This window comes from Zalophus californianus, chromosome 1, assembly GCF_009762305.2.
Source record: "Zalophus californianus isolate mZalCal1 chromosome 1, mZalCal1.pri.v2, whole genome shotgun sequence".
Taxonomy (NCBI): Eukaryota; Metazoa; Chordata; class Mammalia; order Carnivora; family Otariidae; genus Zalophus; species Zalophus californianus.
In genome coordinates this window covers 87,589,048-87,615,773 of record NC_045595.1, presented here as the reverse complement: position 1 = coordinate 87,615,773, position 26,726 = coordinate 87,589,048, and the positions used below count along the sequence as shown (strand labels likewise).

Here is a 26,726-nt window from a genome sequence, read left to right as displayed (position 1 = left end):
ACAGAGTGCAGAATGGATACCTATAACCAGATGTGTGCTCAGAAAGACCTGAGAAGACCCTAGACTTGCACCCTGACAGATCTGTGGATTTGGCACAAGCAGGTGAAGGTGAAGGCAGCATTGGAGACAGCCTAGGCTCAAGGATCAAGAAGTACCCCAACTCAAAAACAAGCTACAAAGACCAAGAGAATAGTAACTGTTTTTCCTCTTTGACTTGAGAAAGATAAGGCTAGCTGCTAAGATAATGGAACAGAAACGTCAGAGACCACACACAAAAAGGAATACAGTCTTTACCAAAAAAAAGTCACTCAACAAATTCAAACACTAAAACCCTCAAAAATCAAAAATAACAAACCTTGAGGAAGGGTAGAATCTAATGTACAGAATTGTGACAGTGTAACATTCAAAATACAAAGTTTTCAACAAAAAATTACAAATACAAAAAAACCCCAAAAGTATGACCTATTCACAAGAAAAAAATGAACTGATAAAAATCATCCCTCAGCAAGGCCAGACACTGGACTTACTAGAAAGACTTTAAAGCAATTGTCTTAAATATGCTCAATAAACTAAAGAAAACTATGGACAAAGAACTAAAGGAAATCAGGAAAACAATTTTTTAAAAAAGACTATCAACTGAGAGAAAGAAAACATAAAAAGGAAACAAACAGAAATCCTGATGCTGAAAGTACAACTGAAATGATAATTTCACTGGAGGGGTACAACAGCAGATCTGAACAAGGAGGGAGATAAAAATGAACAAACAAAAAGACAGGACAACTGAAATTAACCAGTCTGAAGGAGAGAGAGAAAAAAATATAAAGAAAAATGAAAAGAGCTTAAGGTACCTGTGGGACATCATCAAACATACCAATATAAGTATAATGCAGTCTCAGGGGGAAAAAGAAAAGAAATGGGCAGAAAGAATATTTGAAAAGATAATGGAAAGAAAACTTCCCAAATTTAAAAGACATGAATCTATATAAAGAAGCTCAATAAACTCCAAATAGTAAAAACTCAAAGCCATTTGGACTGGCAGACATAATCAAACTGCTGAAAGACAAAAACGCAATCTTGAAAACAGCAAAGGTGAAGCAACTCATCATGTACTCCTCAATAAGATTAGCAGCCCAGGGTGCCTGGGTGGCTCAGTCGTTAGTTAAGCTTCTGCCTTCGGCTCAGGTCATGATCCCAGGGTCCTGGGATCAAGCCCCATAACGGGCTCCCTGCTCCATGGGAACCCTGCTTCTCCCTCTCCCACTCCCCCTGGCTTGTGTTCCCTCTCTCGCTGTGTCTCTCTCTGTCAAATAAATAAATAAAATCTTAAAAAAAAAAAAAAAAAAGATTAGCAGCCCATTTCTTATTAGAAACCATGGGGGTGAGAACCAGTAGACATATCTACAGAGCGGAGAGGGAAAAAAAAAAAGGTCAAAAAGTCTACATCCAGCAAAACTATCTTTCAGAAATGAAGAAAAATTAAGACATTCCCACTTAAACAAAAGCTAAGATAATTCACTGCTAGCAGACATGACCCACAAGAAATGCTAAAGTAGAAGAGTCCTTCAAGCTAAAACAAAAGGAGAGCAGAAAGTAACTCAAAGCCATATGAAGAAATAAACTCAAGTAAACATAACTACACAGGGAAATATAAATGCCAGCATTATTGTATTTTGGCTTTGTAACTCCTCTATTTTATATATGGTTAATGGGAACAGAATACAGAAAAATGTAATTTGTGACATCAACATGAAGGTGTAGGAAAAGTAAGGTGTATAGGAGCTAAGTTTCTGCATGCTATTGAAGTTGGTATGAATTCAAACCACTCTAAATTTAGGATTTTTTTTTTTTTTTAGATTTTATTTGTCAGAGAGAGAGAGTGAGTGAGCACAAGCAGGGGAAGCAGCAAGCAGAGGGAGAAGGAGGCTCCCCACTCAGCAAGGAGTCTGATTAGGGACTTGATCCCAGAACCCTGGGATCATGACCTCAGCCAAAGCAGACGCTTAATCGACTAAGCCACCCAGGCGTCCCTAAATTTAGAATGTTAACTGTAATCCACATCATAACCACTAAGAAAATCTAAAAAGTATACAGAAAAAAAATTCAGGAGGTAATCAAAGTGTATTTTTTAAAAATTTCAACCAAACACAAAAAAAGGGGAGACTGGAGAAAGTGAGGAACATAAAAAATATAACACATATAGACAACAAATAGCAAAATGGCATAAGAAGGTCCTCTATAAATAATCACTTTAAATGTAAATGGATTTACAATTATGTGGTATATACGTACAATGGAATACTATTTGGCAATAAAAAGCAATGAAATATTGATATGTGCAAAAACATGGATGAACCCTGAAAACATTGTTAACTAAAATAAGCCAGACAAAAAAAGACTACATAGTATTTAATTCCATTTATAATGAAATGTCCAGAATAGGTACATGTACACAGACAGAGCAAGCAAATTAGTGGCTACCAGACTCTGGGGAAGGGGAGACAATATAGTGACTACTAAAGGTAAAGGTGTCCTTTCGGGAGTGATAAAAATGTTCTACAGTTAACACTGTGGTGATGGTTGCACAATTCAGACTATATGGAAAGTGACTGAATGATAGATTTTAAATGTGTAAATTGTTTTGAATGTGAATTATAGCTCAGTGAAGTTTTGTGTGGGCTGTTTTTTTGTTTTGTTTTGTTTTTAATCTTTTTGTATGTGGTAGATAGACTAGCACTTTTGGCATAGACTAAGAGCTAGTTAAGAATGCAGAATCTTGGCACCCCAGAGCTGCCAAAACAGAGCCCAGATGATTCCTACGCACCTTGAAAGTTAGGATATAATGCCCTGGGGCAACTCTCTGTCACAGTGAGAAAACAGAGACCTAGTTAAGTGGCTTACCTAAGCTCATATGGTCAATTCAAAAGATACATTTTATTCTTTGAATCACAGTTGTTTGCAAGTTGGTGTCTCCCAGTAGAAAGGGCACAAATTGTGTCTTTCTCACTTCCTAGCCCTAAAGCCTGGTACAGTGTTCTATACATGATACTCAAACATTTACTGGATGGCTAAAATGACCTCATTACACAGACCAATTTCCAAAGAGAGGCATTACATTTTGCCTAAATCAGCTCCATTACCAAATTAAGCTCCATTACCAAAATAAGTAAATTTAACATATCATACATGCACTTGTATTTCAGCAAATGTTTGAAAAGATTTTTAGACCCCTAGACTTAGAAATTCCAGTGGCAACCCTCTCGGATCCCCTCCCTCTTCGGGAGCTTTGTACTATCACTTTGCTATCTCTCAATAAGCCTTGCTTTGTGGCCCACCACTCTGTCTGGTCTACTTCTTCATACTTCGAAGCAATGTGACCAAAAACCGCAGGCACCAATGGAGAAAAAAATCCCGTGACAGTAGGGTTACTGCCACCAACACATACTGGTTCATTCCTTGGCTATGGAAAATGACTCAGGCAAGAAAGCAAAATACAGAATTCCTTAAGTTATCAATACTAATCTTCTTTAAAAAGGATTTGCAAATGACAGTCTTAGCCTGCTATGGACTGAATTGTGTCACAGTAAAATTCATGCCGAAGCTTTAATTTCCAATACCATAGTAATTACCTTGGGAGGTAATAAGAATTAGAGGAGCTTGTGTGGGTGAGGCCCTCGTAATGGGATTAGTGGCTTTATAGGAAGTGGAAAAGAGACAGCAATCACTCAACCCACCCAGTCTATGGTATTTGATTATGGCAGCCTGACCTGACTTAAGACACAGCCTACGAAGAGGTAATACCATATAAAAGTTGTGTAGCAGTCATATCACTGAACTTGCAGACAAAATGCAACTGAATGCCCAGGCAAGTTTTACAGTCAAAATCTGAACCTTCAAAATTTATGACAGGAACCCTAGAGTTGCAGCATGACAACGCTAACGTGGCGACCTTGGTCTTAGACCACATCATCCACAAGAAGAGAAATATACTATGAAAGTCCAGATTTTGCTTTTTCTAGAGTGAAATCGACACACTTTGTTTTGAGAGATTAATAATATCTCAAAGGTATGTGAGTTTTCGGTTTCCTTTAAATCTTAACGAAGAGCTTATTTCATACAAGAACATCAAATGACCAGCTAGCCTTAAAAAAATCATCCAAAGATCACCACAGCCAAATTCTGCAAATAACACTCCAATAAGCCAACCTAATTCCAAAAGCTAGGAGCCTGTGTCCAGAAGAGAAACTGACCTTAACAGCCTTATTATGCCATAGGTTAGTAGAAGCAGCACAAAAGGTTCAAATCTTTTAGGAACATTATCTCAATCTGCCGTAAAAGTTGCTGTAAAAGTCTGTTTGAGGTACCAAGGTGATAGGTAAAATGAACAGGACAGAAAGTGATAGAGGGAATCAAAGATGTTCAACTATATACATAAACATGGATTAACTAGAAGAAAATCAACTTTATCACTGCCAAATAAAACATGTGCTAGTGAAAGTGTCTGAAAAGTTAACAGGTAAGGGAAAAACAGTAACAACAAATTACTCCACAAAGTACATGCTTTCAATTTTTATAACATCAAACTTTAAAAGGTGAAAAATTCCCTTAATGAACTCACAGTAAGTCTTCAAAGTATATTTGATAAGTGGATAAGATACATACTAATCCAGAACTCTGGTCTCTTCCTATTTGCACATGAACTCTGAAATAATTAATTCTTAGATTAACGCTTATTTAAATGAAAACCCTAAAATACTTTACCAAGTCAAATGGAGTTTTAAAGTTTCTCTGTCATTATACTGCTCAAAATGTTCAAGTAATGGGGAACACCATCTTTTTACTACCCCACTGAGGAGGTCTGCTTCTAAACTGGAAGCAAAGGACTCCAGAATAAATGATGACATAAACTCCATGAATTCAAATTAAGACCCTCTCGGGAAAGGGAAGATAATTTATATCAAGTGAATGACCTGCCAAATCTCTAAGGAATAATAATCCAATGTCTTCTCATAAACTAAGTATTAGGAATAGAAAGAAAGGAGAGGAAATGAATAAAAAAAGATATAACATAATAAACTAAGGGCAGAAAGTAATAAAGCAAAATTAACAATATTCCCAATACTTGCTGTATTATCAATTATTTCCACTCACCAATTAAAGCAATCTGGTATCTTCCTAAGGAGAAATTTTAAGTATTTGAAAAAAAGGCCATTACTTCAGGACTAAATGAAGTCTGTTCTTATTATAGTTCAGAAAGTTTCTTTAGGCTTTCCATAACCTCTATGAACACTCAGATTTTGGGCCATAGTAAGTATTGAAAGACTGTCACCTCTATAGGTGTTAATGAATAGGCCGTTAATTCCAAAAGTAGATGAGAGTGGCATGCTAAACTAGGTGTCTAACTCCATTTTCTAGTCCGTCAATCTATTCTATACACTGAGGCCAGATTAAGGTAAGATCATTTGCCAGCTGCATATGACCTTCAAAGCTAATTCCTAACCAATAAAATCTGAGGTAGAGCTTTGTATCCAAGGCCCCCTTGAATCTGATTCCACCATATATTTTTTACCCTTAACATATTCTAGCCCGGTACTATACACTGGGACATTCACAGTGATCTGAATACTGCTGCTTCATGGTCTTCCTCATCTCTCCCAGTACTACCCTTCAACCCTTCAATTCTCACCACCAAAGCCATGCTGTCTGAGGCATTATCTGATTTTCACTGAAATCAGAAGTAACTGCTCCTTTCTCTAAATTTTCACACTCCATTCTTTGTACTTCTCTTAGTCACTCACCAGGTTCTATCTTATTTTATGGTGAGTGATTTATGTACATAAATAGTATGCTCCCTGATCACAAGAACTCATTACATCATCTTTGTGTCTCCCACAAGGCCTACCACACCATTTCCATAAAGATCAGCTGATTCACTAATGGACACCTCAAAAGACTCTGTGGTAAAGATTAATATATTTTAAGAAAAGAAGACATGTTTATATATGTTACATTTTAAACTTGAAAACCAGGAGTTTCCAAATCAACTATGCATTAATTCTTAAAATTACTAATGTCTATTCTTTAGTCTACATCCAAGTATTTTCACTTCTCACAAACGGATCACCAAATGCTATGGTCTGAATATGTGTCCCCCACCGACTTTATATACTGAAATCCTAACTCTCAAATATGAGGTATTAGGTGTGACTTTTCAGATGTGGTTAGGTAATGAGGGTGGAGCTGTCACAAATGGAATTAGTGTTCTTATAAAAGAGACCTCACAAAGCTCCTTAGCCCCTTCCACCATGTGAGGACAGAGAGAAGGCACCAGCTATGAACCAGAAGAGGGCCCTCATCAGAATGCAACTGGGCTGGACCCTTGATCTTGGATTTCCCAGCCTCTGGAACTATGAGAAATAATTTTCTGTTGTTTATAAGCGAGCCAGGCTATGGTATTTTGTTACACCAGCCCAAAGAAATTAAAACACCAAACTTACCTCAAACAAGCGTAAATCAGCAGGAACTCTGTCCCCAACAGAAAGGCAAACTGTATCACCTGGAACCAAGTCTCGAGCAAGTGTATGTTCCAATTTTCCTTCACGTACACTGTAACATGAAACAGAAACAACCATGGCTGAAAAAAGAAAGCCACACCACTTATTTAAAAAAATTCTTTCTAGTGGGCTTACCTGAGGAAAAATATATTGTAGTATTATTACCACTTCAAAGAAGCTAAGTCAAATATAAGAAACTAAGCAAACAATTATTTTTCTATTCTTGGTAATTAAGATGTTCAGATGACAAAAAAAGCACCGGAAACAGTAACCAGTGATCGTTCAAATGTAAAATGTGAAAACTGAAGCAACCTTCTTATTCATCTGGGCCTGTCTGATTGTGCATCACTGCAACCCCAACAGTGCTTAGCACATAGTCACACACACACAAAAACTGTTGAATAATTCCATGTCTCAACAATCTCAATATTAGAACTTAAATGTTTTAATATCACAACTTGCCACACTGAACAGAACATCAATTTTTCATGTCAGACTAATGATTTCTACCTTATGTTTAGACAAATCTGGTGCCACAATGTATACTGTACTACTCACATTCAATTTCTATTTTTAAGAGTGAAAATCCATTTTCATTTGTCTCCATGTATTTTTTGATTTCCTCTTTGATTTCTTGGTTGGCCCATTTTCATTGTTTAGTAGCATGCCATGTAGCTTCCATGTATTTGTGTTCTTTCCAGATTTTTTCTTGTGATTGATTTCCAGTTTCATACCATTGTGGTCAGAAAAGATACATGATATAATTTTAATCTTTTTGAATTTATTGAGACTTGCTTGTGGCCTAATATGTGATCTATTCTGAAGACTGTTCCATGTGCACTTGAAAAGAATATGTACTCCACTGTTTCTGGAGAATGTTCTGTATATATCTATTAGGTCAATTTGGTCTAATGTGTCAAAGTCACTGTTTCCTTGCTGATTTTCTAAAAAAAAATCAGTGGTCTAAAATCTTTGGGACACAGCAGTAATTAGGTTCTAAGAGGGAAGTTTATAGCAATACAGGCCTACTTTAAGAAACAAAGTCTCAAATAAACCTTACACCTAAAGAAGCTGGAAAAAGGAGAATAAGCCAAAGCCAGTAGAAGGAAAAAAAATAATAAAGATTAGAACAGAAATAAATAAAATGGAGACTAAAAAAAAAAATAGAACAGATCAATAAAGCTAAGAGCCAGTTCTTTGAAAAGATCAACAAAATTGATAAACCTTTGGTCAGACTCCTCAAAAAAACAAGAGGGAGGACTCAAATAAATAAACTCAGAAATGAAGTAGGAAAAATAAATGATACCACAGGAATACAAAGACTTATAAGAGAATATTATGACAAATTATATGCCAACAAATTGGACAACTTTGAAGAAATGGATAAATTCCTAGAAACATATAACCTTCCAAGACTGAATCAGGAAGAAAGAAAATTGAACAGACTGATTACTAGCAATAAAATTGACAGTAGTCAAAAAATTCCCAGTAAAAGTCCAGGACCAGGTGGATTCACAGGTGAATTTTACCAAACTTTTAAAAAGAAGAGTTAAAGGGGAGCCTGGGTGGCTCAGTCATTAGGCATCTGCCTCAGTTCAGGTCATGATCCCAGGGTCCTGGGATCGAGCCCCGCATCGGGCTCCCTGCTCAGCAGGAAGCCTGCTTTTCCTTCTCTCACTCCCCCTGCTTGTGTTCTGTCTCTCGCTGTCTTTCTCTGTTAAATAAATTTTTAAAAAATCTTTGAAAAAAATTCTATAAAATAAAGAAGAGTTAATACCTATTCTTCTCAAACAATTCCAAAAAATGGAAGAAAAGAAAAGCTTCCAAATTCATTTTATGAGGCCAGTATTACCCTGACACCAAAACCAGATTAACACACTACAAAAAACAAAAACTACAGGCCAATATCTCTGATGAAGACAGATCTAAAAATCCTCAACAAAATATAAGCAAACCAAATCCAACAACACATTAAAAATGTCATTCACCACGATCAAGTGGGATTTATTTCAGGAATGCAAAGGTAGTTCAATATTCCCAAATCAATCAACATGATGCATCACATTAACGAGAAAGGATAAAAAAAAACTATATGATCATCTCAACAGATGCAGAAAAATCATTTAACAAAGTACAACATCCATTCATGACAAAAACTCAACAAAATAGGTTTAGAGGGAACATACATCAACATAACAAAGGCCTTAAAAGGAGAAACCCACAGCTAACATCATACTCAATGGTGAAAAAGAGCTTTTCCTCTAAGATCAGGAACAAGGCAAGATGTCCACTACCACCACTTTTATTCAACATAGTACTAGAAGGCATTGCCACAGGAATCAGACAAGAAAAGAAAAAGCATCTAATTTGCTAAGGAGGAAATAAAACTCACTATCTGCAGATGACATGTTACTATATATAGAAAAACCATCCAGATTCCACCTAAAAACCACTGGAACTGATAATGAATTCAGTAAAGTAACTGGATACAAATTAAAATGCAGAAATCTGTTGCATTTCTATGCACTAATAATAATGAAGGAGAAAGAGAAACTAAGAAAACAATCCCATTTACAATTGCACCAAAAAGAATAAAATATCCAGGAATAAACTGAACCACAGAGGTGAAAGACCTTTCCTCCAAAAACTATAAAACACTGATGAAAGAAACTGAAGACGAAACAAATGGGAAGACCGACACAAAGATCAATGGAACAGAATAGAGAGCCCAGAAATAAACCCATGCTTATATGGTCACTTAACCTACAATAAAAGAGGCAAGAACATACAATGGGGAAAAGACAGTCTCTTCAATAAATGGTATTGGGAAAACTGGACAGCTACATGCAAAACAAACTAAACCACTCTGTTTTACCATACACAAAAATAAACTCAAAATGAATTAAGACCTAAATGTAAGACCTAAAACTATAAAACACCTAGAAGAAAACACAGGCAGTAATTTCTCTGACATCTGCCACAGAAACATTCTTCTAGACATGTCTACTCAGGCAAGGGAAACAAAAGCAAAAATTAACTATTGGGACTACACAAAAATATAAAGTTTGTGCACAGCAAAAGAAACCATAACAACAACAAAAACACACCAAAAAAAACCCCAGCAACCTACTGGATGGAGAAGGTATTTGCAAATAATATATCCAAAAAGGGGTTAATATCCAAAAGATATAAAGAACTCCTACAACCTGACACCAAAAAAAACCCAAAAAAACACCACAACAAATAATCTGATTAAAAATGGACATGAATAGACAGTTTTCCAAGAAAGACACACAGCCAACAGACACATGAAAAGATGTTCAACATCACTAATCATCAGGGAATGCAAATCAAAACCACAATAAGATTATCACTTTAGATCTGTCAGAATGGCTACAATCAAAAAGACAAGAAACGACAAGTGTTGGTGAGGATGTGGAGAAGGAACCTTCATGCACTGTTGGTGGGAATACAAAATGGTGCAGCCACTGTGAAAAACAGAATGGACATTTCTCAAAAAATTAAAAATAGAATTACCATATGATCCAGTAATTCAACTACTAGGTATTTTCCCAAAGAAAATGAAAACACTATTTCAAACAGATAAATGCATCCCTATGTTTACTGCAGCATTATTTGCAATAGCCAAGATATGGAAGCAATCCAAGTGTCCATCCATAGATGAATGGATAAAGAAGATATGGTGTACGTGTATACACACACACACACACACACACACACACACACACACACAGGAATATTACTCAGCCATAAAAAAGAATGATATTTCACCATTTGCAACAACATAGATGGACCTAGAGGGTAGAAAGCTAGGTGGAAATAACTCAGAGGAAGACAAACACCATATGACTTCACTCAAATATGGAATTTAAGAAGCAAAACAAAAGACAAAAGTGACAAACAAAAAAACACTCTTCAATACTGAGAACAAGCTGGTGGCTGCCAGAGGGAAGATAGGTGAGGGTGTGGGTAAAAGAGATAAAGGGAATTAAGAGTATACTTACAGTGATGAGTACTGAGTAATGTAAACTGCTGAACCATTGTATTATATGCCTGAAACTCTTTTAACACTGTATACAAATTATAATTCAATTAAAAAAAATTAGAAATCCGTATCAGAAACAAGGATCATACCAATGGCATTCTGGTGGCATAAGTTTACTCAGTTCTTCAAGAGATTTTTCTGAACGATATTCCTATTTATTAAAAAAAAAAAAAAAGCAGAACATAATATTAAGAGAAAATATTTATAAAGAAATGCAAATATATATGTTCCTATGTACATATTCCATATTAGACTTAAGTAAATAATAATCTCATTTTTTAAAAACTTCCCCCAGTTCTTATCTTTTCCTTTACTTGCACTTATATTCCTAACACATAAAAGTTTATTCCTTATTAAATAATGTTAAATTACAGTGGCCAAACAATTCTGACAAGTAAATATTCCCAATTCTACATGTTAATATTCAATGTGAAACCTAAGGTCAGTTTATTTATAAGAAAATGAAGAACACTCATTAGTGTGTCCAAAAAGTATATAATTTTCAGTCATTAAAAGTTAAAATCATTGAGCCTCATGATTAAGATAATTTTACTTTTAGTGTTTAATGACCAAAGAAGTCAAAGACAATTAACTGCAAGCAACATCTGCTTTGAAGATATAAGCACATGCTTACTGCAAAGGTTTATGAAGTTTGCTTAGAAAGAACATCTGTTAAATAAGAGTGAGTTGTGGCTGGCACTACTTTCACAGACATCTTTCCCATCACCCTGAATTATCCAAAAGAGGACATTCTCAGGAGTCCCAAGTCTGCGATGCTCCAGCCTTTCTCTAATGCATATAATCAAAGCTGAGAGTCAGAGACATCTTTCATCTCATCATACTACTTAGTCCACGTTTCCATGGGCAGTCTTGCTTCACATAACATCACTGCTATTTCTGTCTCATGTCTGTACTAAATACACCATTCTTTTGATCTAAGTTTAAAAATGGAGAGGGGTGAGTAGTGGGAGTGAAACTTGGGGAGTGTTTTGAAATGACTGCAGTGCTAGTACTATTCAAAAGTTCATACCCATCACAAACTTTTTGAAATAGCAAATGCAAAGCTATATAAGAGTAACTTAGAATTAAACGAGTATTTACTTAGGCAAGAGGAACAAATGTGAGAGTAAGGCAAATCTATAATATGAAAATTCTAAATACCCCTCCCCCAACCATAACAAGGATATTAAGGAATTTGGAAGTTTTACCCAAAAATTCCACAGAAGGCTAGAAAACACTCACCAATTCTAGATCCTAGTAATAAATGACATAGAAGCTGCCCAATCTTTACCTCCCTTTTCAGACTTCTTAGGCTTCACTCCCTACAACTACAGAGATACTTCTGTATCAAAATGACCTTTTAACATGTCACTAAAAACCTGACAGCCATCTCTAATGAACATTTAAAAGTTATATTTTAAGTTTATTGTAAGGTGGCATCAATGTATGACAATATAAAACCAGCTATTTTCATGGCTGTGAAGGTATACAATGGGGTGAGAAATGGAGATTTTTGAAAGAGAGGGAAAAAAGGGTAGACATAAGTATAAAAATATACACGCACTCTCCTCCTAAAACCCAGATAAAAACACAAATATTAAATAAGACAAATCATTGAGAATTTCAGAGTTTTGGTAATTTTCTGACAAAGCACTATAATAAGTTCAAGTGGCAGCAAATAGGATCTTTTAGAGAGGGTTTTTAATTGCAGTTTATACAGAGTATTTTGTTGGTTTCAAGGCACATTTGGGTAAAAGGTTTATGTATGTATAAGAAACCAGACCTACCAATCTAAAACTGGGCCTTTCATAACTGTTTCAATTCTTTCTGGAGTTTTCCATCAACTGAACCTATCACAGAGATATTTAGCAGATAGTTTCTGCTATTGCATTCACAGTGTGTAACATGCAATCTTTGTGGAAAATTCCACACTATGTTAAAATCACAATTTTGCAGGTTTTTTTGAGGTAGGTGCTCTCTACACATCAACAGAACAAGCAAAGGTCCTCTTATCCATAGTGATAACACTGGAGGAATCCCTCTGAAGAAAGTCACTCCGTATTTCTCAAGCATTATTAAAGATGCAAGAGGGTCCCAGTTACTGGTTGAGTGGATAGTACCACCCAAATGTCTGAATGAAGAGCTGCCTTGAATGATGACCAGCCTGGAAGGACCTCTCTGCTACACTAACTAGCTCCACCTGCCCCAACGCAACTTTTGTCTGTTCTAAGCAAAAAAGATTCCCTGGAAACAGAATCCCTGATGGTCTACTGATGGAGCTCACAAACTTGCTGTAGATAATCTGATTACAACAGACTTTTCCACAGTGGGTTACTGTAAACTAATAACTAATTAGTTAGAGATTGCCACAGGAAGCCTGGATAATGACAGGAAATACCCAAGGAATTAACCACAGTGTGAAAATAACCACAATCACTTAAAATATAGTCTTAAGAGTGAAAGCAACATGAACTTGAGTACCAAACAAAACATCTTCCCCTAAACGAGAACAGTCCTTTTTTTTTTTTTTTTTTTTTGAGTAATCTCTACACCCAATGTGGGGCTCGAACTCACAACCCTGAGATCCAGAGTCACCCAATTGAGCCAGCCAGGTGCCCCAGTCCTTCTATTCTTATGAACTATACTTTAAAACTTTTAGCTAATAAAATGAGACCTGCCAACACTGTTCTAAAATATGAAGTTATCTGGGCACCTGGGTGGCTCAGTTGGTTAAATGACTGCCTTCGGCTCAGGTCATGATCCTGGAGTCCCAGAATCGAGTCCCACATCGGGCTCCCTGCTCGGCAGGGAGTCTGCTTCTCCCTCTGACCCTCCCCCCTCTCATGTGCTCTCTCTCTCTCTCTCTCATAAATAAATGGAATCTTAAAAAAAAAATGTATTTCATTAAAAAAATAAAATAAAATATGAAGTTATCAGATATTAAACATAAAACTAAGCCTACGTTTTTATATATGACTACACTTGTGATAAAAATCCTGACATTATCTCCACATTACTCACATTTCATTTTTAAAAGGAATTCCCTCATCATATGTTTTATTTACTGTTTCAATGTCTATGCTGAATTGGAAATTTGATCCAGATCAGAACATTCTTTCTGTGTAGGAAATGAGGAATTTAAACCTGGCCCAATTTTTTAATTGAAAAAAATTTTTAAACCTGTTCCTGGCTTTTATTTCTATTACTGTGCTTTTTGTTTCCATCTGCTTCAGTTACCTTTAATTTCATCAAATAAAAAACTACATTTTCGGGGCGCCTGGGTGGCTCAGTCATTGGGTGTCTGCCTTCGGCTCAAGTCATGATCCCAGGGTCCTGGGATCAAGCCCCACATCGGGCTCCCTGCTCATGAGGAAGCCTGCTTCTCCCTCTCCCCCTCCCTCTGCTTGTGTTCCCTCTCTCGCTGTGTCTCTATCAAATAAATAAATAAATAATCTTTAAAAAAAAAAAACACTACATTTTTTTCTTCATGCTACTATCTAAATCAAAGCAGTCAAGTTAGTTCCACAAAGTACCCTGGAGAACTAAATTTCTGAAATCATTTCAAAAACAAAGAATGAATTATTCTGACCAAAATTACCATCCCCCAATAACCAAAGATTTTCTCATAAGCCACCTTAGTTTTTTTAAGCAATTAACTAAAATACCATTTTCATGCTGACAAAGTAGACCACCTACTCACCTGAACAAAGGCTACCGTGACGACGATAAGTATTGCCTAAACAAAACAAAGAAATAACCTTTTAAAGCAGAAATTGTAACTTCAAAAATAACTGTTAATCATGTTTTATTTTTCTAACTCTATTTGCAGTCCCCAGATACCAGACACTAAGCACTGAGATCAACTGGGGGAAGAAATCACAACTCTGCCTTAGGGGAAAAACTGACAGCCAAAGTGCCTTGCCTCCCCTAGGACAACTTCTCAAATTTGATCTCAAGATCCCTTTCTGCTCTTACAAACTGAGGACCAGCTTTTATGTGGGATATAACCTACTGATATTTACCATAATTTAATACTCTTTTAATTGCTCAGTTTTAATTCCTCCTTATTAATTCATCTAAAAAGTAATAAAACCATTGCATGTTAATACATACAACATTTTTTATGAAAAATACACTTTCCAAATAAAAAAAATTTGTGAGAAAAGTGCAAGTGTTTTCAATTTTTCTATCTTTGATGTCTGTCTTAATACAAAGCCGGATTCTCACATTTGCGTCTGCATTTAATCTACTGTCCTATGTATAGGCTGAAGTATAGGAAGAAAACCTAATCTCATACAGATATTGTTGGAAAAGGAAGGAGTATTTTAAAAGCCTTTTCAAATTGTGGATATTCTTCTTAGCTACTACACCCAAATTAGACAAGTGCTAGTTACTTAATTTACAATAGAGAATCTAAGCTGTATCAATGAACTTTTCATAATTATAGTAAAATCTACTGATCTATTTTCAATTTGAATGGATCTTTGATCACTGAAAACATTGTAACATCTTACACTAGTCATTTAGAAAATACTGATTTACTTGGTTATTCAAACCTTTCAAGTGCTGACGCATTTCATAATAGTAAAAAAAAATCATATTCATTGAAATACTACTGATCTCTTTAGAATGAAGTCTTAAATATTAGGAAGCTATTTAGCGCACAGTAATTCATAAATATTTTGCAAAATTCTATCACTTGAAAGCTTGAATTTTATCACCAGCAATAAATGTTCTTTATTTTTCTTGAAGTGATAGTATTTCATCATTTCATTCACTTCCTAAAAAAAAGTATGTCAGTTATTCAAGTCTTAATAACCAAGTTTGTCTATCATTCATTCATTCTAGTAAAGCCTAGTTCAGCTCACCACAATCATCCTTCCTTGAAACAACCATTGTACCTCAATATATGTAGGTCCTTTATGCATACTTCCCATTTTATTACACAGAATATTCAAAAGGTATGTACTCAACTGTCAAGATTTAATGAAATTAATTTTTACTGCTTTATGAAAAACACTCCTAAGAGAAAGAATGAAAGAAAACAATGCCCACTAGTACAGGTTGGTGCCATTATTCTGACTTGAGTCAATGCTCACTTTTACCTGCCACTGCTCTTGCACCACTGATGCAAACATACAAAGCAAAAACAATGTTTGAGTATTACATAAACAGTTTGACCTTACATGCTCCCTGAAAGCGTCTTACAGACACCTGGGAGTCCATAAGCAAGAGCTCAAGAACTGCAGCTCTATATTAATTTCTACTGTGTTCTTATACGTAAACATATCTGCTTTAATCAATGCTTGTACTTGCTATAAATTTTTATACTACAATAAAACACAGGACAAGAAAAAAAAGAAGAGGAAACTTTCAATGAAAGCTAGAACAGCTTAGCCAGAAAAAGAATAAAATCTTACAAAGTAAACAGTGTTCATTATTATATATTTTTAATTTCATAATCATCAGGCTTCAGTTCACAGTCAAAACATTTTCAAAGAAAGTAAACTAAATTGAAATTTTAACCAGAAATTTATTATAAAATATTTCATATCTGTAAAATTACAAGGTTGTTAAATAATTCTCAGGAGTGCCAATCACAGACCATTGAACATTACTTGAGATTACTGCAACAAAATGCAGAATTTGGACATTAACAAAAAACCTGAAGAAACATTAGGCACTTCTCAGTTCATTTTCCAAAATAAAAGCCAATCCTAATTTTAAACAATTATCCAATGGTTTAAAAATACAAATATTTTCTTACCACAGTGATACTGACAGCATCATCAAACTGATGCATTAAAACACTGATGACTGCAGAAGCCAGAAGCAGCATAATAAGGGGATTTTTAAACTGAAAGTGAAAACAAACAGCAATTCAACGGTTTTGTATGAATGGTAATTGTGTTCCATCACAACAAAAACTTAAAAAAAAACTACGACTGAGGCATGATTAGAAAATTATGAGTCTACATTTGAATGAGATTTTTTATGTCTCTTTAATTAACAAAAAAAGTATTTACACTTAACTACATTTAAAAGTCATCGCTTCATAACAGTACCTTTTCAGAAGAAAAGAAAATTAAATATCAATATTAAAACTAAGAATTTACCAATTCCTTATGGTACACGTGTATTTTTGGTACATTAATTTAATAAATATAGCTGGTCTGCATTTCTACTGAGGCTAGAATAAGTGGAAAATGAATTTTAAGATAAAAATTTAGGTTAACACTGGGTACAACACCTAAATTAAGATCCAAACATACTTAATAAATTAGCACAGATTACAATTCTGTGGTTGACCCACATGCCCCAGGAATAATCGTAGCTAAGAACCAACAATAAGATCCACTCCACAGAAGCTGAAGATTTTCTAAATGCTGGTTTTCCTATTATCTATCTGGCAGAGGCAATAGTATCTAAAGAAACAGAACCACAACATCAACCCAACCAGGCAGCACTTAAATGACCAAGCACCAGAGCCACCCTAAATTGTTCCAGTTGGACATCCTATACTCCTTAAACATCAGAGCTCTGTTGTCAGAACCTCTTCCTCTGATGAAGTGGTGCCAATCACTGTTAAAGGTGCAAAGTAACTAGGCTACAAAGAATTCATCCCACCAGAGAGCCCCAGCCCCTAGATACCACAGCAGCGAGGTTAGATGCCATCACTTCCCCCTCCGCATATGGCTCCATTCCCTGGCACAGGGGTTCTGACCCTGCTTCACATCAGAATCATGTGAAGAACTTCTAACACATGCCTAGGTTCACACCAGACCAATTAAATCAGAATCTCTGGGCATAGAGCCCAGGCTTCAGCATTTTTTAAGCACTCCCCAAGTGATTCTAACGCCTAGAAGATTGAAAATCACTACTCTTAACAAACTAAAACTACAACGGCAATGTGGTTCAGGGTTGACAAACCACACACACTTAACTGAGTCAGAGTACCTGGGTTTAAATCCAGCTCCTGTCACTTGTGTATGACCCAAGTTCCTCATCTCGGAAAATACTACCTTATACCAAGACTGTGGTAAAGATTAACTAAGAATGTATTGTGTGAACCACAAAAGCCGCTTCAAATGTTAGCTCTTAGCATCACAAATTGAGAACAAGACCCATGGGCTTTTTTTATTACGACCTCTAAAATAGCTGTGCCAAAGCAGCAAGCACGCCACTTGATTAACAACGGCCAGGCTCCAGACAAATGTTTGCAAAGCAACAAACTCAGTGTTCTTTGTAGAGGAATAGAGTCACCCAGTGCTTTATGATTAACAACTGATATTTACTGTTAATTGCTGCTTGTGCTTAACTACATTACACTACTTCTGTTTCATTCTCACAGCAATCCCATGATGCAGGTAGTCAAGCTTTGAAACAGGAGTAAGAAAGTAAAACATTAAATTATACTGCCTAGTCATAAGTCCAATCACTGTAGTTTATAAATCTAGAATGAACTTCCTAAAGTTTTAGGTAATGTGGATAGGTGGTAAATGTGAGAATACAAACATGCATATAAAAAATATTCTACAAACACATGACAGATACACACAAGGTTCTTTTAATCTCTAAAAATTCAGTTTTTCCATTTTAAACAAACTCATTTGCAAAATTAAGACTGATAAATTTGGGCCCATTAACAGGCCCTTTAGAAAAGTTACACATAGATCTTAAAAAAAAAACAAAACTGTACTTAGAAGGCATTAAAAGTTTTCTTTACTAAAAAGAACTTGTTAAAAAATAAATAAGTAAAAATAAAAAGAACCTGTTTGGCAAACTAACCCTACTAGGTGAAAACTGGCCATAGGATTCTTGGAACTTTTCACACTAACATACTTGTTACCAAGTTAAAAAAAAAATTCTACAATAAGTCTTCCTGAAAAGATTAGGATATTGACAAAATATAAAAATAGCTATTGTTTATTGATAGCTTAATATCTCCTAAAATTATTATCCTCATGTTATAGATAAGACTAAAAGGATAATAAAGATCATAGAGCTAGTAAGAAATAAAGATAGAATTTGTACTCAGGCAGTCTGGATTCAAACTACCTTATTTTTACTACATTTTCTAAGCTGGCCATATTACTTTAAAAAATATTAGCGTTCCTTAATAAGACAAATATAAGGTAGACATCTGTAAAGGAAACTACTGTTCACAGTATTATTCCATGTTATACAACCGTAAAGATTTGCACACTAAAAATTATAGAAGTTCCAGCGTAACAGCAAACCCTAACAGAAAAAATGTAGGTAAAAAACATTTTTTACAAATTATTTCCTTTCTCTACAAAACAAAAAAAAACTTGACAAAAGTAAACAACCACACTAACAAAAATACATATAAATTACACAGCAGAGGAGGAAATAAAAATATTTCACCTGAGAAATATACTTCTTCCATAGTGGCTCATCTTCACTGATATCAAACTCATTCCAGCCATGGAAGGCTCGCCTATGACTTACTTCACATTTGTTTAGACCATTCTGAAGATCAGCCTATTAGATTTTACATATAAAAGTTACTAAAAATGTTAGCAAAGAGCAAAAGAAGAAAAACACAAGGGTACATATTGTATGTTCATATTTGTAAGAATTTATACAACAGTCAAAACTAATCTGTTGTAACAAAAAGCATTATCAGTGGTTGCTTGGGGCCAAGAGCAAATACCTACTTAGATTAACTGCAGAGGGACCTGAGGAACTTCTAGTAGTGATGAAAGTGTTTCATATCTTAATTCTGATGGTGGTTAACATGTGCCAAAATGTAAACTGTTCCGTTAATATGGGTACATTATATTTCATGTAAATTATACCTTGATTAAAAAAAATTACTGATGTACAGGTAACATACATTATATTAGCACATTTTTTTTAAAAATGTAAGCAACAAGGTATAGTTTAATAAACAAAAGACTTATGATTTTCTCTGGGAAGAAAGAAACAAACAAAAACCAGCCACATGACTTACAGAAAGCAAAGTATCAGTACATTTTAATTAGCTTTCTTTGCTTTCATTGTTTTATTTTCTAAAATTAGTTTCTCCAAAAGAACATTCAATGGACCATAACTGCCTTTCTTGTTCTGTGAGCCTATCAAAACCCTCAGATTAGTTTACTTTTTACTCTTGGACTGTGTAATTATTTCAAGCAGATAATTTGTGGTTCCTAAATTACTAAAAATATTTATGTTCTATGAACACCACCTAAATTCTTCAGCCACTGCAATATTGTGATTTGTAAGAAATGTATATGTTATCTGGTCATTCAGATGCCCAAAACATATTCCTCATTTGTATATGGTCTTCCTCCAGGGTTGCTGGCTCACAGCTCCTAAAACCCTTGGAATTTCCTGGGATGATGGCAATAAAGGTGTCTTTTGTTGTGTGAATGAAGGTGACTCTTGGACCCCACCCAAGAGCAGCAGCTGGTAGACAAGAGGACCAACCACATGATTACAGGGTTCAGTCCTAGCACCCCCACCACCATTCTCCCTCACCTCTGAGGAGGAGAGACAGGATGAAGGCTGAATCAGCCAAAGGCAAGTGCCTCAGTCAACCATGCCTAAGCAATGAAGCCTCCATAAAAGCCCAAAAGAACTGGGTTTGGAGAGCTTCCAGGTTGGTGAACACATGGAGACTAGGGAGAATGGTATACCTGGAAAGGGCATGGAAGCTCTAGGCCTTTTCCCCATCCCAGACCTATGTATCTCTTCATTTGGCTGTTGATTTATATCCTTTATCGTATCTCTTTAATAAATTGGTAAACGTTAAGTGTTTCCCTGAGCTCTGTGAGCCACTCTAGAAAATTAAATGAACCTAAGAAGGAACCTCTAATCTGTAGTGGGTTGGTCAGAAGCATAGGTAACAGCACAGGCCTGTGACTGACTTCTGAAGTCAGGAGTAAGGGGCAGTCTTCTAGGGCTGAACCCTTAACCTATGCAATCTGATGTTATCTCTGGGTATTGTTGGAATTGAGTTAAATTATTGGGTGTCCAAGAATTGCTTGGTGTTATATGTGGGAGAACCCCCCCAACCATGTTGGAACTGGGTCTGGGAAACTTAGAAGAGTCATTGTCTCTCATGATTTATTATCATACCTGTCATTTAAGAATGAAATTACCTGCATCCCTAAAATAATCAGTTTCTCTGGCCAAAAGCTTTACAATAGTTTGATAAGTCTCGCAACACTTAAAAATATTTAAAATAAATGGTTTTAAAACAATATAAATACAACCAAACACCCTCAAAAAATATATATCCAATGTTTTTAATGCCATCATTAAAATACAGGAATTTTGAAGGAAAAATAAAAAAAGTATTCATGTTACATCAGTTTGTGCTTTTAAAACTAGGAAGAGATTAAATTTCATAAGCAATTAAAGTTTACTTGCAGTCCCTATCTTGCACTTACATTTTACTTTACTTTAGAAAACACTTAACAAAAAAAGATAAACTCCTAACTCTACTTATGTTAATAAATTGATTATTTTATTAATCCAACTAATCCTTACACAGCATTAATAGTTCCTCACAATGCTAATGCCCTAGAGTTGCACTGTCCAATCAGGTAAACACTAGCCACCTGCAGCTACTTAAATTTTAATGAATAAAAAATAAATTAAATTAAATTCAGTTCCTTACCTAAATATCCACACTGCAAGTACTCAGTAGTCATATTTAACTATTGGCTACTGTACTGAACAATGCAGAACACCACACTTATGTCATCAGAGAAAATTCTATTGGATGGCATTTACCTATGTCTAAATGACTGATTTTACTATTTATTCCCTACCTCCCCACCAAGCACTTACTTGGAGAATGCTTGCAACTTCACTGACGGGTAATTCACTTGCTTTTTTTGATGTCAATACAGGAATCATTGTCTCATTTTCACCATTAGGAATTTTTTGAAAACGTGCAACCTAGCAAATAAAACCAAAGGAAAAATATTTGAATATACCAAAAAATTGGAATGCGGTCTACAATAAATGAAAATCCAAATGTTCACAGAAACTTAGTTTCCAGTTAGAAAACAAACATTTTGAGAATAATATCTAGTCCTCATAAGATAACTTTCTACTAACCATGTACTATTCTCCAGAAAGCACATCTCAAAAATCAAGCCACCAGTGCCAGCTAGAACACAAAATAATTTCCACATTAAATAAAAAAGATGCTATTTCTACAGCAATGTAGTGAGTGAAAAGTAAAACAGATGTCCCGTCTAGCAGATCCTAAGAACTACATGTAGTCATAATCCTCTAAACTCATTATGTTTAACAGGAAAGACAGAGAACAGCTAAGCTTTCTCCATTTTAACTACTCCTGTTGGTTAGCCCATTTCTTAACTGTCCAGAAAAACACCTGACTACTCTACATAAGCACCAGGACAGCAAGTCAGATTTAAAAACCCATTCCCAAACTAGCAGGAAAACAAAGAGCAAAAGAGAGACCACACAAGCAGAGGATGCACAGTTAGGGAAGGGGCTGTGAACAAGCAGAGTAAATCACAGAAATGGTGGTAACTATGGTATCTACTTGATGCAGCTCCATAAGCAAGTATCTACAGAAAAGTGTTTATTTAACACACTTCCAGAAATAAATCCCCAATCCAGACTTGTCTTGGGTCCTAAGCTGACAGATTAATCTTTATAGACAAAAAAAAAAAGTTTTGAATAAGTAGGAGAAAGGAAGACAAAATCTCCCCACAGAAACTTTAGGGAAGAAAACATTTTAGTTCCTACACATCCACTGATTAAAATACTGAAACTGTAAAATAATACTGAAACTGAAGTGATCATCTTACTGCCAAGACACACGTCTTTAAGCTTTCAGATGGAATGTTTTCAACCTTGGATAATCAACATTTTTAGGATAAAATATTTCCCTAAAATTTTTTTGACACAACACTTCTTTAAGACAACAAATCAGACTGGGACACCTGGGTGGCTCAGTCCTTAAGCATCTGCCTTCAGCTCAGGTCATAATCCCAGAGTCCTGGGATCAAGCCCCGTGTAGGGCTCCCTGCTCGGCAGGAAGCCTGCTTCTCCCTTTCCCACTCCTCCTGCTTCTGTTCCCTCTCTCCCTGTGTCTGTCAAACAAATAAAATCTTATAAAAAAAAATGAGATTGATCAAAGAAGAATAACCTTAAGTTTCTATTATTGTAAGACAATAATAGAGACCTGTATACTGTCATCATAGAGGTCTGTGTGCATAAAAAAAAACGTTACGCTTACTCCAAAAACCAGTAAATAGCTATGGGGAAAAAAGTACTCCCCCAGTGTAACTGAGTTCTGGAACAATCAAATACATACATGTTTTCTAATCTCATTTATTTAAAAGGCATTCCTGAATGTTTAAGTGCTTTAAAGCAAGAAGTGGAAGTATTTTTCTACTTTTAATGAGAAGATATTAGTAACCAAAATTTCTGAGGAAACTGGAGACAGATTACCTTTCATACAAAACAAAGTCTTGAAATTATTTAAAGCATATTTTTACATAATTAAGAAATACAAAACCTTAAAAAAATTGGAAATTTCATAAAAGTTGTACACGTTTTAGAGCCACTGAATGTCCTTATTTCAAACCTATAAAACAAAGTGGGACAGGAAAGATTTAACTGAACCATCCCTAAATTAAAGACTGGAGAAACCCTGCAAAAATACTTGACACTTAAAACAATGAGAACTAAACCAGTGTGACATGCTTATTTTATCTTGTGAGATCTTAAAGCAAAATTAAGAAGGAACAAATATATTTACATTACCTACAGTGACAATGAGATTAATAAAATCTTTTATTTTTAAGATTCCTATACCTCAGTTTCTTCACATATAAAATAGGGGTAATAGTGGAAAGTTGTGTGAAAATTACATCCATTAATAAAGCACTTAACCCACTAGTAATAAGGACTGAAATAGCTATTTTTCTCCAAAAAGTATTTAATATTTACATGTATATTCACCAATACAGTTAGCTCAATACAGAACTAAATGCCAATCAAAGTGAGTAAAGTTAGATTTGCAGTAATTTTTATTAAAATGTACTTTTTGGGGGGGTGCCTGGGCGGCTCAGGCAGTTAAGCATCTGCCTTCAGCTCGGATCATGATCCCGGGGTCCTGGGATGGAGCCCCACATCGGGCTCCCTGCTCTGCGGGAGGCCTGCTTCTCCCTCTCCCACTCCCCCTGCTTGTGTCTCTTTCTGTCAAATAAATAAAATCTTTTAAATAAATAAATAAATAAAATGTACTTTTTGAGGCGCCTGGGTGGCTCAGTCGGTTAAGCAGCTGCCTCCAGCTTGGGTCATGATCCCAGGGTCCTGAGGTCCAGCCCCAAGTTGGGCTCCCTGCTCAGTGGGGAGTCTGTTTCTTCCTCTGCCTCTCTTCCCCCTACCACCCGTTTGTGCTCTTTATCTCTCTCAAATAAATTTTAAAAATTAGAACTAAAATAAAAAATAAAACGTATTTTTCTATCATTGATACAGTGGAAATTGCCATCCTAAGTACCCAATACATAGTACAAGAGCCTTTCTTATAAAATCTTTTTAAAGGAATCTTTTGGTAGTTGTTACAAAAGACAGGGTCTGGGGCGCCCGGGTGGCTCAGCTGCTTAAGCATCTGCCTTCAGCTCAGGTCATGGTCTCAGGGTCTGGGGATTGAGCCCTGCATCAGGCTCTGCTTCTCCCTTTCCCTCTGCTACTCCCCCTGCTTGTGCTCTCTCCCATGCTCTCTCTCTCAAATAAATAAAATCTTAAAAAAGAGAGAGAGAGAGGGGGTCTATGTTAGAATACACTCTCCATAAAATCCCTCATGAGCATTCCATGGGCCCAAAAGAGCTGAAAATCTCAACAGAAGAAAGTAAGACTATTTTGCTTAATAATGGTTAAGACACTGAAGGGACATGATGGTAATGATTTAATATATGAAAAGCTGCCATGTGAAAGAGGGAAACACCAAAACCAAAGGGTGAGTTTCTAGCCAACCAACTTCTGGAGTTAGAATGAAGAGCACTAGATGTGTTCTGGCAAAGGCTAGACAGCCATATGATGAGGACGGATTTCACTGAAAGGATTGCTATTAATAGGGGGAGGCTACAGAACAAATTTCTTAGCCAAAGGCAGCAATCTCAACTAGATTTATGCCTACTAGATTCTATTTCAACCTAAAATTATGGAAATTATTGAATTTTAATCCTGTTTTCTTTTTAAGCAAATGTTATCTTTAGTAGTTCAAATCGATCATTACTTCTACGACACATATGAGTAATTTGTTCACTGATTTACTCTTTCAACAAACACTGCATTTATTGAGAATCTGACTCTGCAGTAGGCCCTTAGTATTAACAATGAGCAAAAACAGCTTGAAGGGGAGGAGGGAAGAGGAAGGGGACAAACGTTATCAAAGACAGCACTAATGGAAAACTGAAAATGATCACTACAATGAAGAAGTCCATGGGCATGAGAGCTTACACAGAGACTGCAATTCGGACAGGGAAATTTTCATGAGAAGTGATGCTTATAGAATTGAAAGCTGCCTAAGGGAAGGGATGGAAGAAGTGAGGGAACTGAGTGTACAAAGTTACCCAGGAAAGGGGGGAGCATGGCAAAATGAAGTACTAAAAGAAAGCCAACATTTATTCACTTATTCATTCCATCTTTAGACACATAATCAATGTTTATTATGTGCCAGGCACTGTTGTTGGCACTGACCAAAAGGTAAGAAGACTAGCCTCATGAAGCTATATACCAGTAAGAAAGAAAAGACTATAAATAATGTACTATATAATAAATACTCCAGAAAACAATTTAAAAAGGAAGGATAAGTAGGGGAGGAATTGCTTCAACTTACATGGGGGGGGGGGGAGCAGGGAGGACCTCTCCAGTAAGGTGGCATTTGGGCACAGATACCTGAAAAAAAGCAAAGGAACTAGCCATTAGATCTCTAGGTAGATCTGTCCAGGCGGTAGGCAGGTATGTGTACATACAGGAGAGGTCCAGGCTAGAGATACAAGTGTGGGTAGTCATGAACATATAAATGGTATTAAAACTGAGAATAAACCATACCAGCACAGAAGAAAGGAAAGAGATCTATGGCTGACCCTAGGGCCTTCTCCCAACATAGCAATCAGAGATGAGCAGTAACCAAGAGAAGAGACCAAGAAGAAGCAACCAGTGAGGTAAAAAGAGCACCAAAAGGGAAGTCAAGTGAAATAAGTATTTCAAAGAGAGTGTAAATGGCTAGGTCAAATGCTAGTGAAATATTAAGATGAGGACTGAAAACTGACCATTGACCTTGGCAACACAGAGATAAAGAGAGCAGTTTCAATGGAGTGGTGGTAAACAAAAATCAGACAGGAGTGGTTTCAGAGAAAACAGCAGGAGACAAGGTGGAGACAGCACATATAGATAATCCTTTCCAGTTCTGCTGTGAAAAGGGGCGGAGAAATGGATTATAGCCAGAATGGAGTGTAGGTTTCAAGAGCTGGGTTTTTTTTTCTAATAAAAGAAATAACAGCATGTTTATATGCTGATCAGAATGACCTGTCAGAGGAAAAACTAGTAATTTAGAAGAGAGATGGGACAACTGATAAAGTGATGTTCTTGACTAAATGAGAGGGGATGGAATCTGACATATTTGTAGAGGGACTGGCCTTAGATAAAGGAATAGACAGTTCATCCACAGTTACAGATGGGAAGGCAGAGTAACATGATAAGGATGCAGGCATGTTGGTAGCTGTGGTAGAAGAAACATATGGAAATATTCTTCTGAGAATTATCTAGTTGAAAAAAATCAGGACATATAAAGCAAAAAAAAGCTAAAGAAGTAGGTGAGGATCCTACAGGGCCCTATGGGTAATATTATGGAATTTCTGTCTTAATTCTAAGGGCAAATGGAAGGCCTTGCACTGTGGTCTTAAAAGTAAATAAATAAAAGGCACAAGTTGGAAAATGAAAAAAAAAAACAAAAAACCCAGAATAAGAGTGGTGAAAACACACAAGCTTGGACACTATTACGTACGTCTAAACAAGAGATAAATGTAGCTTGGACAAGGGTGGTGGGGTGTAGGAACAGATGCACCTCTAGGTAAAAATAACAGTAC

The 26,726-nt window shown here is 35.9% G+C and overlaps 1 protein-coding gene across 9 annotated transcripts in view; it reads right to left on the bottom strand.

Moving 5' to 3' along the window:
• ATP2C1 (ATPase secretory pathway Ca2+ transporting 1) overlaps nt 1-26,726 on the bottom strand; it is a 166,089-nt gene that overhangs the window by 69,444 nt on the left and 69,919 nt on the right. For 6 of the 9 annotated variants that reach the window (XM_035727662.1, XM_027583549.1, XM_035727672.1 and 3 more), the window contains 6 exons: nt 21,439-21,549; nt 19,006-19,122; nt 16,385-16,474; nt 14,318-14,353; nt 10,707-10,768; nt 6,495-6,603 (listed from right to left, as the gene is read on the bottom strand). In XM_035727662.1, coding sequence (XP_035583555.1) covers nt 6,495-6,603; nt 10,707-10,768; nt 14,318-14,353; nt 16,385-16,474; nt 19,006-19,122; nt 21,439-21,549 — 525 coding nt within the window. Of the gene's footprint in view, nt 1-6,494; nt 6,604-10,706; nt 10,769-14,317; nt 14,354-16,384; nt 16,475-19,005; nt 19,123-21,438; nt 21,550-25,474; nt 25,534-26,726 lie in introns of all 9 variants that reach the window. The other 3 variants (XM_027583544.2, XM_027583552.2, XM_027583554.2) reach the window with 1 other exon arrangement.